The sequence below is a fragment of the Triturus cristatus genome, chromosome 8 (genome assembly GCF_964204655.1).
Source record: "Triturus cristatus chromosome 8, aTriCri1.1, whole genome shotgun sequence".
NCBI lineage: Eukaryota > Metazoa > Chordata > Amphibia > Caudata > Salamandridae > Triturus > Triturus cristatus.
Window position 1 is genome coordinate 86,879,515 of NC_140591.1, and position 14,284 is coordinate 86,893,798.

The 14,284-nt window shown below is 41.4% G+C and overlaps 1 protein-coding gene across 2 annotated transcripts in view; it reads left to right on the plus strand.

The window, feature by feature from the left end:
* The window catches only part of CCDC191 (coiled-coil domain containing 191), a 156,790-nt gene that overhangs the window by 96,340 nt on the left and 46,166 nt on the right, over positions 1 to 14,284 (plus strand). For both annotated transcript variants that reach the window (XM_085621068.1, XM_085621067.1), the window contains 2 exons: positions 1,322 to 1,559; positions 9,618 to 10,132. In XM_085621068.1, the coding sequence (XP_085477194.1) occupies positions 1,322 to 1,559; positions 9,618 to 10,132 (753 nt within the window). The remainder of the gene's footprint in view (positions 1 to 1,321; positions 1,560 to 9,617; positions 10,133 to 14,284) is intronic.

Consider the following 14,284-nt stretch of genomic DNA (forward strand, 5'->3'; position numbering starts at 1 on the left):
GGTGCCTTGATGCCCACAGGGTTATGTATAATGTGATTTCTGCTCATGTGGTTGTGCCCACTGCCAAATGTTATTTATGCCCCATGATTGTGGGATAATGTCTTTCTATGCCTAGTGGGTGCACTACTATGCTGATGTTACGCATAATGTCTACCTGCTTGCTCCTTCAGATGCCCAGATGTATTGATGTGTTCCTGGATGGCCCCTATGCACATTATTGGTGTTCGGTATAGTGTTCCCACCACGGCTTGATGAGATGGGCAACTAAGGAAGGGGTTATGGCTTCACGTGGGCTCTACTGATTGTTTTATGCCCCATGCTCATGGTTCATGCAAATGTGATTTATGCCCAAGGGGTTGCTCATGCTTTTATGCTAATGATGATGCCTCTATGTTCACATGTGCCTAACGCATTTATGCTAATGAGGTTATGCCCACAGGTTGTTGCCTACTACAGACGGGATTTATGCCAATGAGGCTCTTATGCCTAATGTTATGCATACGGTGCTGTTTAGGCCCCTAAGATATTACTGTGATGATGCAGACTGCATTTCTTTGCCGGACCTAATGTTCCCGATGATGTTCCAGGTTCCTGCCGGGTTACGTTTTCATGACCTATGACTATTGTGAGGATGCCTTATGTTTAGGCCAATGTTTATTGCAACATTGCTAAGTTCCTGGTCTTGCCAGTAGGTTCTGCCTGTTACACATACACTGCTGAGGGTCGTACATTTATCCCCTGTGCTTCTTGATGGTTCTGGCAGCGGCCCGATTGGCCCTGCCCTGTATATAATCCCCTGTAAAAATGCTACCTGGTGCCAGTTGGCACAGTGTTGTATGTGCCTGTGATTATGACCCTAATGTGTTTTCCTAATACAAAGACTAGTTTTGCACAACCTGGTGTGGAGTCTCTTTTGTAGTGTGCCTAGTGTGTCGCCTGTGAGTCTGGACTGCGCAGATGCTTTACACATTGCTCTGGAGTTTGGCCTACCCACTCCGCGCCAAGCTACCCCGTTTCTAACACCTCTTAACTGTTATTTACAGCTTCTCTCCTTCATGCTAGCAGCTATTCTGTTTTCCTCATTAAACTTGCAGTTGACAGCTTCTCACCTTTATCTTAGCTGTAATTCTCACCATCTTTCTTTTACTCTAGCTACAATTTGAAGCTTCTCCCCTTTAATAAAACAGTATTTCACAGTGTATCTATTTTTTCTTGATGTCTTTCACAGCTTTACCTCTTTGTTGTTTTAAGTTCCTAATTTGTGCGCAGCCATTAATTTGCCTCTCCTGCGCTTTTACTTTGTGAACATTTTATTATGCAGGAAACACCAGCTTGCATCGGAGAGTGACCGTCGGAGGCTCTTGCGGCACTGTTTGGTGGCATGGCAGCTGTGGTGTAGATCCGAGGTGGATCGCAAGGAGCTGGAAGCCAAGAAGGAGGAAACCAAGAGGAAGATGGCTGCACTGCTGGAGGCGGCCTCTTCTTCAGCACCCCCATCTGATCCACCCTTGGGAAAGGAGAGTGACCTGATTCAGATGGGGCAGGAGACGATGCCAGTGGTAAACCATTTCTTATTCTCTTCATTTATCAGCTAAACGGTTCTTGGGAAAGAGTGTAACTTACTGATGAGGCCAAATGGGCAAATAAGCCAGTCCCACTGAACTAGCTACAAGGTTTGGCTAATGACTCGTGGTAGATAGGAACACATTTCAAATCCAAAGAGCACACGAAGCGCAGAAAATATTGATTATTTCCTCATCCAGATTACCTTTGAGGATCAATCTAAGCAGTTGTTGAAGCTCAGTCTAACCCATCATGTGATTGCGAAGTAGGCGTATCTTAAACTGTTTTCTCTTTTACATACTAAAATCCATTTGCCAATATTATAACTATATATATATATATATATATATATATCTCTATATATATATATATATATATATATATATATATACACACATACACATATACACATACACAGTGTATCAGTTTGAGCAAGATAGATTTAAAAAATCGCAATCTGTCCTCAAGTTCACACACTTGGGCATCACACACACATGGTAGACACAGCCTCCAGCCAGGAATGTGCTGAATTATATTTACAAAGTACAGATTATTTTTTCTGAAAGAAGTACTAGGCTAACTGAAACTTTTACTCATTATTTTTCAGTTTGCTTCAGAACGTATCAGGGGGAAATGATCAACAGAACAGCATGGACTTTATGATACGCAAAGTCAAATTGATCTTGTTTCATGTGCTTTTTTTTCATTTGAATTTTGGACTTGTATTTCTGTGTCGACGTAGTGCTTGTGCAAATGTCAGCACACCAGCCATTTTTAGGGTCAACTGACGATTGAAAGGTACTTTAGTCAGTTGTTGGTTCCTTGGACCAGTGAACGGGGTCTGGTTGCAGCTGTGCGGTGCAGTCAGTTGTTGGTTACTTGGAGCAGTGAACGGGGTCTGGTTGTAGCTGTGCGGTGCAGTCAGTTGTTGGTTACTTGGAGCAGTGAACAGGGTCTGGTTGCCGCTGTGTGGTGTATATGGCAGGCTTTTTGGTGGGACAGGAGCAGGGAGCAACGTACACCTTGACCACAGAAAAACTAGCAGCACTGCGTAGTCTACTAACTCTGTGCACCAGCAGCCCGGAGCTGCCATTCTTTTCTCCGTAAGGAGGATGCCGACACCACCTTCTACCCAAGCTCCACACTCACATATTTGAATAAGTTCATGACATACCTAAATGGGTGTATAATCACTAAGGAGAGAAAGAAATGTGTAATGTGTATGAGGACAGTAGGGGTCTAACTGAAAAGGATAAGCAGGAGTACTCTCCGAGGGGAGTGTGGGTGCAGATTGGTCAGCTCTCAGGAGAGGGAGGGTAGACAGTTTTTAAATAGAGTGAAAAAGATCCAACTGTGCCCAGGAATACCAAAGATGGGGGTCTTTCCAGTCTTTGAACTGTGCAATATCCACAGAATGAGAAAAAAGAGATCTAGGAATGTTCAGTATATGCAGGAAAGAGAATGTGGTTGAAGCTCCTAGTAAAAACCATATACGTTTTCAGCAGGATTGAGCAAGTGATCCTTGTATAGCAGTAGCCTGGTTGCATTTTGGTTAGTTAGACAAAACCTATTGAAAAGGTATTAATAAGAAATGAACTACGTGGAAATATGAGTTTCAATTTGGTTTCCTTCACTACCCTGTCATGATCTTGGATGTCTATTCCCTGCCCACATGTGGTTACGAGAGAAGTCGGAAGGTTCCCATAGCTGGATTGGAAAATAACTGCTCAACCAAGGTTTGGTAAATTATTAACCTCTAAATTGCCTTTAAAATATTGAGAACAAACTGCACTGTATCAGAACTAATCTGGTGTTTGAAATACATTAGGAGTATGAACACTCACAATGAGCTTGAAAGCTTCACAGAGGATCTCAGGGATGCTACAGTGGCTTGCATAGGGTGTTGACTAAATAAAGAAGAGCATCCAGAAGATGACCTCAGTGGCCTTCGCGCCAAATCGCAGTGCGTAACGAAATGTCCTACAAATCAAAAAATTGGGATAAAGTATTCTCTGCAGACACAAATGGTCTGATGAAAAAAAATCTAGTTAAAGATTCTTTTGATATGAATATGAAAGTCAAGAAAATACTTAAAACGAAAAGGCAAATAAAAACTAGGGAACAGGCTCCTATTCTGAGAGCTTCCATTTTGTCCTCAGGCCCTAGGTTCTATGCCCTCACCTCTGCCTGTGGTAAAAGAAACTGGGAAAAAAAATAAGATTTCTCTTTGACCATAGCTGCTGACCAGATCTCATCCATAGCAGGGTCCTGCTTATTTCAACTTCATTCTTTAAAATAGAGTCTGTCTTTTTTTCATTTCATCACAGAGGGCACATTATGCATTTGCCTCTGCCTGTTTTCTTTTTTCTTTTTTTATTTTTAATTAGCTTTATTATTTTATACATATGCGCACCCCCCCGAACCACATCGCTCCCCTTCTCAGACATTACCCACAAACAAAACAACAACAAAAATGTTTTCCTCTTTTTTACATATTTCATTAATATCATGAAAACATATCTTGATTCTTCTGGTGCAAAATAATTCATCGCAATCTATATCTGCAAACCATAGTTAACTCTGTCTGCCTTCCACCATCCTACATAATACAATTATAGTCACTTATCCAGTCCCAGTATGTCTTTGCATCCACTGAATTAGAGGGTCCCAAATTGCCAGCCCTCTTTTACTTTTATTACTCCCCTTTCTTTTATATATGGCTGTCTCTAAACTGCATGTCGCCAACAATCGGGATCTCCATTGTTGGAACGCCGGCGGATTCGGATCCAGCCAAGCTGAAGCTATACACATCCTTAGGACCGCCATTGCCACAAAAATCAAACCTTGCATATATTTTGGTCGATTTACGTTAGCTGTACCTAAGATTATTTCGTCCACTGAGATTTCTATTCTTGCTTCTAGTATCTCTGACAAAAAAACTGATATATTGTTAACCAATTTCATTAACACATCACATAATGCAAATATATGCACGCTGTCAGCTTCAAATAGCATGCATTGAGGACATTACGTTCCTTTTCCGGTCCCCCACTTAGCTATCTTGTTTGGGGTGTAATATAAGGAGAAAAAGGTTTTAAAGTATTGAGCTTGCAGTTTTGTAGACATTAGACAAGACTGAAATAATTCGTAGGAATGGTGGAGGGTTTCGGCCGAAACACCTAATTTAGTCTGCCATTTCGACACACATTTATCTATATCATCCGTATAGAAGACATTCATAAATTCATATACTTCTCTTCATATACTTCTCCTATAGTTATTGTTGTTTTAAGTAGGTTCTCCATAATTTGAATTACTTGAAATGTTACTCCGCCACCTCCTTTCTTCCACAAAAAGTCTCTGACCTGTAGAAATTTGAAGAAATCCCTATGACCTAATTTATACTCAATCTGTAATTCCTCAAAAGACTTTAGCCCAAAGTGGAGTAAAAACAACCTAATTGCGTGATCCTTCCCTGTACCCATCTATCCATGCAGGTATCCCTGAAGATCTCTGGGAGGTTGTTGTTTTTAAAAATTGGGATATAGTGGGATAGCCGTCCAATTCCCAGCAATTTACGTACATTATTCCAGACCTTATAGATGCCAGAAATGGTCTTATATATCACCTTCTTAAACAACCTATCGTTTAAATGTTGCCATAGGCACCCTCTGGTTTCATCACCTAATAAAGTCCTTGCGGTGTTGGGATACTACAATTTATTCGGTTATCCATCCCAATTGATAGTAACTCAACGCAATATTTCAGTAGTATAGTTTAATATTAGGCAACGCCAATCCCCCTCTATCCTTAGGTAGGGTAATAAATCTTAATGCTGTATGTGGTCTCTTATATCCCCATATAAACCTAGAAAACATGTTATCTATAGACTTAAACAGTTGTGGTGGAAATTCCAGACAAATTGTTCTAAAAAAATATAAAAATCTGGGTAAAAAAATCGTTTTAAACAGGTTACACCTACCCCCGATGGATAAATGTAAATGATTTAACCTGATCAGATTTTTTGTGTGTGATGTATTAATGGTTCGAGATTATTGTTAACTACACTCTCCAATTTTGCCGTTATGCTAACCCCCAAATAAGTAGATTTATCCATTACCCGATCGTCTCTCATCTTGCTTTTACTATTGAGAATAAACTGCGTTTTATCTTGATTCAATTTATATCCTGACACCCCTCAAAAGATCTTAGCCTCCTCTTCTGTTGCGCTTATTGCGTTAGCAGGGTCAGTAGTAACTAGGGCCATGTCACCCGCATACGCCAACGTTTTCGCAGCTTAGTCTTGTACCTATATAGGTGGTATTAATATGTTGTTTTCAAGTCTACGGATAAAGGGGTCAATATATACCGCAAATAAAAGAGGAGAACATGGGCACCCATGTCTTGTCCCTCTAGTAATGACTAACTTTTCTGACACTGACCCATTAACCATTACTACAGCCGATGGATCAGTATATAGCATTTGTACTGCTTTGATAAATGGTTCCCTGATGCCACTTCTTGACACTGCCGTCCAAAGGTATTTCCAGGAGACCCTATCGAAGGCCTTTTCGGCGTCTAATAATAATAAAAAGTGCCATACGGTCCCCTGCAACACCCGCCGAGTCAAAAAATGAGATCACCCTTTGAACATGATCGGTTGTAGATCTCCCTGGGATGAACCCATGTTGACGGTCAGATACAATTTTATGTATAATCGTGCCAAACGGGTAGCTAATAATTTAGAATACATTGTTGAATCCCCATTTATCAAAGTGATAGGGCGATAAGACCCAAGCTCTGTGGGGTCTTTGTGTTTTTTTAAGAAAACCACAATTTTAGCTAAAGACCATGATCCCGGAGGTCGTCCCCCTGAACAATATGTGTAAATAAATCAAACAATATTTTTTTTTAACTGTGAGTAAAATTTAACGTAACACTCTGTTGGAATCCATACCAGCCACTTTTCCTGCAGCTAATCTATTTATTGAGAGAAGGATTTCCTCCCACTGCGGTATACCATCCAAACTTTCTTAGTCCTCTACCTCTAGTCTTAAAGGTGAATGTAAATCTATATATTCTTCGATTTTTTTTTTTTCCTGTTGTATATCTGTATCCTCCTATAGTTTTTGGTAAAATCGTTGAAACGCAGCTCTTATTGCTTTAGAATCCGACCTTTGCCCATATTCTGGATCTTTAATTACTCTTATTAGATTGGCTGTACTTTGTTCTCGGGTACACACCGCTAACTGATGTCCCACCTGTTCACTTATTCGTAAAAACTTTCTTTATGCATTGTTGCCTTACCTATGGCTTTTTCCGTTAGGATATCAATAATACAATTTTTAGCTATCGCTACACACCTTAATTCGTTTTCAACTTCCGGTCCCTCCTGAACAGCCTTTATCAGTCCTTCCTTGGCTATACCCAGATTTTTCTGTAGTGCCACCATTTTTTGTTTTGCCTTCTTATTAGAATTTAATGAATATGGTAGCGTCTCCCCTCTGATTCCAGCCTCAGGGCATCCCACACAATATCGATTTGTGCACTACCTATATTATCCTCCAAAAACCCAGGTATTCAATTCCTTATTTGATGACAATATTCCTCATTTACCAGCAGTGCCCTTTCGAACGTACAGGTTTTCACATTGAAGTTCGTTACTCTGCATTCTATATTTAGGATTGTGGTCAGACAGCACTCTTGGAAATGTTTCTATTGTACAATTAGATCTTAACGTGCTAGGATCGCTTGTATGCTCTGTTTGCCACAAATCTATCAATCCATGAGTTCGACACTTAAGGTTTCCTGCCCCAATATTGAAATCTGTATCCACCGACCAGTCACATGGGAGATTTAGATTAAAATCGCCACACACTATCAGTGGGAGAGGCCAGTGAGCGAGCTCATTAGAAATATAGTCCAGTACTTCCGGATCATCACTAATATTACCATATATCATACATAAAGTCATTTTTTTTATCATTGTTGTGCTGACATTCTGTAATTGACCACCGCCCATATTTATCAGATGGAGATCAAGTAGGGGCCAATATTATTTGTATACAAGAGACACATATCGAGGTGTCACAAAGGTGTTTACTCAACACACTCGGGTATAGATTGATTACTGCCTCAACACAAGGAGTAAGGACTAGAGGTGTGGCAATTCTGGCGTAAGGGGGCGGGATGCAATTTACTCGATCTTCGCCTCTGCCTGTTTACTATTGTAACTCTATTGAGCTTGATCTTCTATCCTATCAGATTCAGAACTTCCAACTGGACTCAAAATTATGCAGCAAGACTAGCCCTGGGATTTGCCCCTAAGATCAGATTGCTTTGCATCATTTCATTAGTTAAGAGAAAGATAATGTATCCTTTTAAAATCATTATGCTTGATCCATAAAGCTTTTATTTAACAAAATCCTTCGCCTTTAGCCCACCACTTTCAATGGTGCGAGTCTAGATGGTTATTAAAGTCTAAAGACAGATTTCTAAACCGCATTCCCAAATTCAAAAGCAAAACTATTGATGTAGGACATGTTCTGTTGCTGCTGCCTTGACGTGGTACTTTTTGCTACCCCATCCTCAGTCCAGCATACGGACCTGAAGGCGTGGCTTTTCCCATCCAACAGCTACTTATGTTAATTCCATATACAAATGCAGCAACTGCTCTTACAAGATGTCAATCAACTTGTCAGCATAGTCTAACTTTTCAAGCATCGCATCGGCATAAAAAAAACACAGTCATATTGGATGATGTGATGAGTCAAGAAATGCTCATTACAAATAGGTCGTCTCATTCGCCTTATTTCTTTTCATAGCATATATATGGAACATAGGCTTCGCTGTCAGTATTTTAAGATTCCTTATAGAGCCCTGGATAGCTGTTGCTGTTGTCGCACGACAATAAAATCTGTTCACTGTAAATGTTTTTTACACCAGAACTAGATTAGATGACATAAAATATCTGTGCTGTTGTGTAGAAAAGGTGATGCCTATAACTACAACATTGTGTTTTTGGAAGACGTGACTCCTGCCTACTGTCAGAATAAATGGTCATTTGATATTGCATGGGATGGCTGAGAGTATGAGGCAGTCAGTCTTCTTTTTTTATATGTTTCTGTCATGCTGTAGTCTGTTCTGTCAGTCAGGTGTATTCTTGTATGGTCAGTGAAACTTACATTTCTGTCCAGAGTTCATTATAGCCCTATAAATCAGAGACATGACTTCATGTTTTGTTTCTCGCAGATCTTACCAAATATGGGCACCAGCATCTATGGGATCTTGGTGTCTGGGTTCTGTCCATCCTGGACTGTAAAGCCTCACACTTCAACTGATTACAAAATAGCCCTTTTTAGGGTACAATCGTATGTTATCACGCTACAACATCTGCAGGTTCTCTTCTCCTCACAAACCAACAGTCAACTGCTTCACAAAATGGCTGTTAACACAAGAGCCCAGCATTCTGACCCATAGGATGCAGTCTCCTGATCGTGCACACATTCCATGTACTGTACACAACAGTCAATTGTACTCTGTCAGAACATCTATTATATAAACATGTCACAGGAACACAGAACGTTCATGTTATGCAACACAGCAGAGTTCATGCATGCATCAGCTGTCTGTTCAGTCTAAGAGTCATGCTTTAGCCTCTTCTGTGCCCATGACAAGATGGTCTCGTCATGGAGCACAGTCGCGCTGTGTCCATGACGAGACTATCTCGTCATGACACCCACCCACTAGGGAAGCGCCAGGCACAGGAGGGGAAAAGGCCTGGCACCCAAGGGGTTAAGTGAAAAAAGCATGCACTTTATGTGCTACTCGTTGGATCCTTAGTTCATGCTATCGACCCTCATGTGTTTATCTGAGAAGAAAGGAGTGACTGACAAGGTTTAGGAATCAATATGATAGAAGGAATATAAAGAAATGGTTCATGAAAAAATGTAACAATGAGGGTTGCTCCAGATGCCCCTCAAAAGCAGAGTCAATGTCAAAAGCATATTGGTCCTTGAGCATTAGATCCCCATTTCTATTATATTGTATTGCAGATTGATAGTCATGCAGCTGGAGACAGGCAAATGGGACCACCTCCCTTAGGTGAAGATCTGAAGTCTGGTGCCAGTCGTTCCAGAGTTGTGTCAACCAAAATGCCGAAGCATGCTTGGCAGGTCACCCTTCAGCACGCTGCCCTGACTGCTGAAGAACTTGCTCGGTACCAAAGTCAAGCCCCGACCCCTTCGCCACTCCTTCCAAATAGTCAACGTCTCAGGAGTCCCACTTGGAAACGTCTTCCCAATACCGGTGAAATCTTTGACAATCGCCATGCGTTCCAGCAACAGCTTCTGGAGGAGCAGCGGCGCCAGCTTGTGGAGCAGAGGGAGATGATCTTAGAGCTGAAGGAGAACCAGCGGCTGATCCTGTTAAAGAACGAGGCGGATCGTGCCACCGCAGTCACAAGGGAGCTAAACCAACCAATTCCAAGAGCCAAGGACAAACTCAAGAAAGACCAGGAAGGACCTATGACTCCGGAACCGACCACTACAAAGAAGAGGGGATCTTTTAGGTAACTTCCTTTTCTATTATTTACGAATTTGATGGTAGTGTGTAGTTGTGGGGTGCTCTGCTCAAATATTTTCCTACCTACTGTATTTTTACTATGCTCCACCCCTAAAGAGTCTGCTTTCCTTCTTAAGGCAGTACAGATGCTACATCCTTTACCCACCCAATTTTACTTTGAAAAACATGCTTGCCTATTGCACCTAAGTTTCAAATATGTATTTCATATAATTTTAAAAATGTATGGGGGATTATGTAGAGTTTGGCTGGTGTCCATCCATCCTATTTAAAGTGTATACCTGTAATACACTCTAAATGGGGCGGCAGGGCATTTGTTAATCTTTGGCCGATGTCCTTCCTCTAAGTCCTAAATAATCCCCAGTGCCTGATATGCCAGATTTGGCCATTTCTGGATCCAGAAAGTCTCTTGCTTTCTGCAGTTCTCACTGCTGCTGCGTTTGGGGTGAACGTCTCTCCTGCTGCTAGGGCAGTGGTGGGTGGAATAATCGGGATGGAGTCCGGCATGGAGACAAGGGCACCAGCAAAGGTGCCTATTTGATATTGTTAGACTGGAAATAGTATCATGTGGACTAAAAGAGGATTACACCGTGGAGGACAAAAAGAAGCTTTCACCCTCCACCCAACAAAATAGTGCAGTTTTGTAGAAAGTTTGGGCCAATTTTCACATTTCCATTTATATCTTGATTGCACCTCTGATATATTTGTGGAGATGCTCTGAAAAAGTTTTAGTTTGGATGCAAAAGGATACATAACTTGTCTAGCTGACTACCAAGACTGAGGATAAATATGTTTTAACAGCTTCAGTGTGTAAGAGAGAAGACCAAACAATCATCAAGTGAGCAAACCGGTTTGTATTTAAAAGAGTAATGTGATTTTGGCTGATGTTATAGGCGATCATTTTGAGGACAGGCACCAGTGCGAATTTGGATATTTGAAACGGATTGATGTTTTCACAGTTGGTATTGCCAAAAAAGTTTGAGACACGTTCTGTCCAAAGTTGACCAACGAACTGCTGTTTGTAAGTGACTTATGGCTACTTCTAGGATCCATACTGGACACATTGGATACCATTGTTTTACACTTTAATGTGAGTTTATTAACTTGTCTTCCAGTCTTCTTTCTTAGTCTATACACTGTTGTATGATTACATTGCAAAGCAAGTTTTTAGAAAGTAATATCAGTACTTCCCAGAACATACAGATGTAACTTATGCCATGTGCCTTCTGGGTGATGGTGGTATTACAACCTTAATTACTTATTTTCTCAACCTATAGAATTTTGCTTTAAGTAATTTTGAGCATCTGTTCTGTTGTCATTTTACTGTTAAGTGAAGGAGGAATTATTACTGACTTTAAGAAGCAAGTGGCAACCTCAAATTTTAGAAGCAAACCTTAACTGTTTGGGAAGTAGAAAATGTCAATGTGTGTTTCCACAATGTTAGTTACGAACCTTGATGTAACAAATGGCCATCTTTGAAGGCTTATCTTGCCCACATGATCCACTGGAAGTTATGAAATTAATTACACTGAAAACAAAATAGTTTTATAATTATATATACATTCATAGAAATGTTGGATTTGCATCAGGCATTAGGATATTACAGCGGACTGGTTTGCTAGATGTGTTGCCGGCAGCTGCAATCTAGACTGGGAGCGTTCACTTTATAGAGTGGGTAATGCAAAGGAGGACAAAAAGAGGCTTACACCCTCCTCACAACACCATTCAAACTAGTGGGGAGAGTCATTAAGCAATAGACTTTGAACCATAGGCGTATTGTGTCAGTCGTAAGTGATATTATGTCGGTGGACATAATGCGATGAACATTGAGGGCCCCGTGAACCCCCTCTTAGCTGTGCTTGCGGAGGTCCGGGCCTACGTACAACAGCATGTTAGAGCGTTAGTTGGCATATGTGGCTTTCGACACTGGGAGCAATGCAAGGGTCTGACAAGCATTGAAGTGGTCCCTCCCTTGTTTAAATACATAGGAATAGAGATGCATTGGGAACATGTAGAGGTAGTGAAATGTAGCTTGAATTTGGGCACTTTTGGACAAACCTACCTATGATGAGTAGAGCAGTTATGGGCTGGTTCTTCTGTTGAGTTATTACGTACGTTTCAGTAATGGGCGTCATTATAATCATTGGCTGTCTTCAGCTTTAAACACTGCCGCAGAGTGAGAGGAGAGGGACGGTGATCTTGTGTTAATTTGAGTAGCTGAGAATTGAATAAATTGCGCCTAAACAAGAATGTATCACCAAATACATGAATGATTCAAGCTAATCACATTAAAAAAATGTATATCCTGCTGTGAAATTGTTGCATACATTTGACCCTGAATGTCCATCGGATTGCCCCTGATGTGGATTAGATAAGGCACTCATATGCTATGGACATGCCTCCATATGTGGAAAGTTGGCAGCCGGTGGCATTTTCTTATCAGAAAGATCACATGGCAGGGAAGTGAGTAGCATTTGCACTGATGTTCAAGAGATGGATAATGAGATACCGGATGGGTAACAGCATTCCAAAGGGAGGGCGACAGATGGTACAAAGGATGGGCTAAAGAGGTGATGGTTCAACCACTCCTGTCAGTGACAGAGCAGCAGCACCAATGGCAATGGATGCTCCCTTGAGTTATTGACATATATTCTGAGCACTGCTAAAATGATGCTGTATATTGTGTTAGCTCCACTCCATTGAAATTAAACATTTGTGATATTCTAAAAATTAAATGGAGTTTCATTAAGATAAACTAAGGGTGGGCCTGTGCTGCGTTGATGAGAGCCCTACTGGTGGCATGCTGGTTGTGAATGAATTGCTACCTACAGAGAGACAGATATGAGCAAAGAAATCGTAGACCCATCCATAGGCTCCAGAGATCTTATGGAATAGCAATACATTCTATTGTTTGCATGTCCCAAGGCCAAGATCGACAACCACAAGATGGCAGCCCAGCGAAGAAGTGCCCTTGCAAAACAGTCCAGCGCTGAAAACCGGAAGAGTGTTTTCAGGTGTGAGGTCAGTGCAAGGAGAGTGCCGTAGAGAAGCTGTTTCACAGGGGAGTCCTGTGGCTTCAACCTGCTGCATTGTGGCAGCACCGGCGCTTTATTGGGACAAACCTGAAAGATACGGCCAGCTAGGAACTGGACCCAGGGTAACAAGCTGCATGGCAGAGTAATGACATGTCGCATTGAGGAGCTGAATGTGGCGTGACAGCTCTTTATTTGGTGAACTCCTCAGGAAAAATGTAGCACCCATGTTATTATGCTAATGCGAGGTTTAACCTGCTTGAACGTCTGGACACTGAAGGTTGTGTCTTCTTTCCTAATTTGTGGATTTCTGCACTGATGGGGAGGTCGAGTACAGAACTACATGATTGTTTTATTTTCTTTAGCTTGCTGCTTTAGACGTTTTTCCATCTGTTGCGCGTGCCCACTCCCTTCTTTTGTTGGGGTGAGGGTGGCGGAAGCTGGTGGGAGCTTCTTTCTTTTTCAAACTTGAGTGTGGGTTTTTGGAAGTAGTATGTTTAGTGCATGGATGTGTATTTGTATTGCAAGTGCTTTATGGCTGCACTGTGCTGGGATCCTCTGATTGGCTGAGGTGAGGCAACACTGTGTTAATTAGATATTGACCTGGATGGAAGTGTAGCTGAATGTATTTCTGTTGTATCACCCTTGCTAGTCGTAAGGGGATCAGGGTTGTGTGTCAGTGCATCTTTACTATGGTATCTTTCTAGCTGGAAAGCTATTGCATTTCATTGTCTTGTGTGTCTTTTTGAAAAGGGAATTTACATGTCATTGTTCTTGTACCTCTTTGGAGAGTAGCTGCTCCATTGACTTGAATTTGTTATGTATGGAGTACAACAGACCAGTTGTAGTAAGTATGATATCAGATTGGCGATCTGTACTTGTCCCCTCATTATTCATTTCTAAGGTGGAAGGTTTGCTGTAATCGCCGTAATCCCATGTCCTGGCTCTGAGAGCTATGACGGGGTGTGCTGCGAAGCTGTAGATGACGCTATCTGCACTTGTCCTCTGTATTGGCTATTGTTAGGGTTGATGGTCTGCTGTAATCTCATGTCCTGGCTGTGTGTGTGATGAAGGAGTGTGCTATGAGTCTGTAGATGACCTCTTTGTAT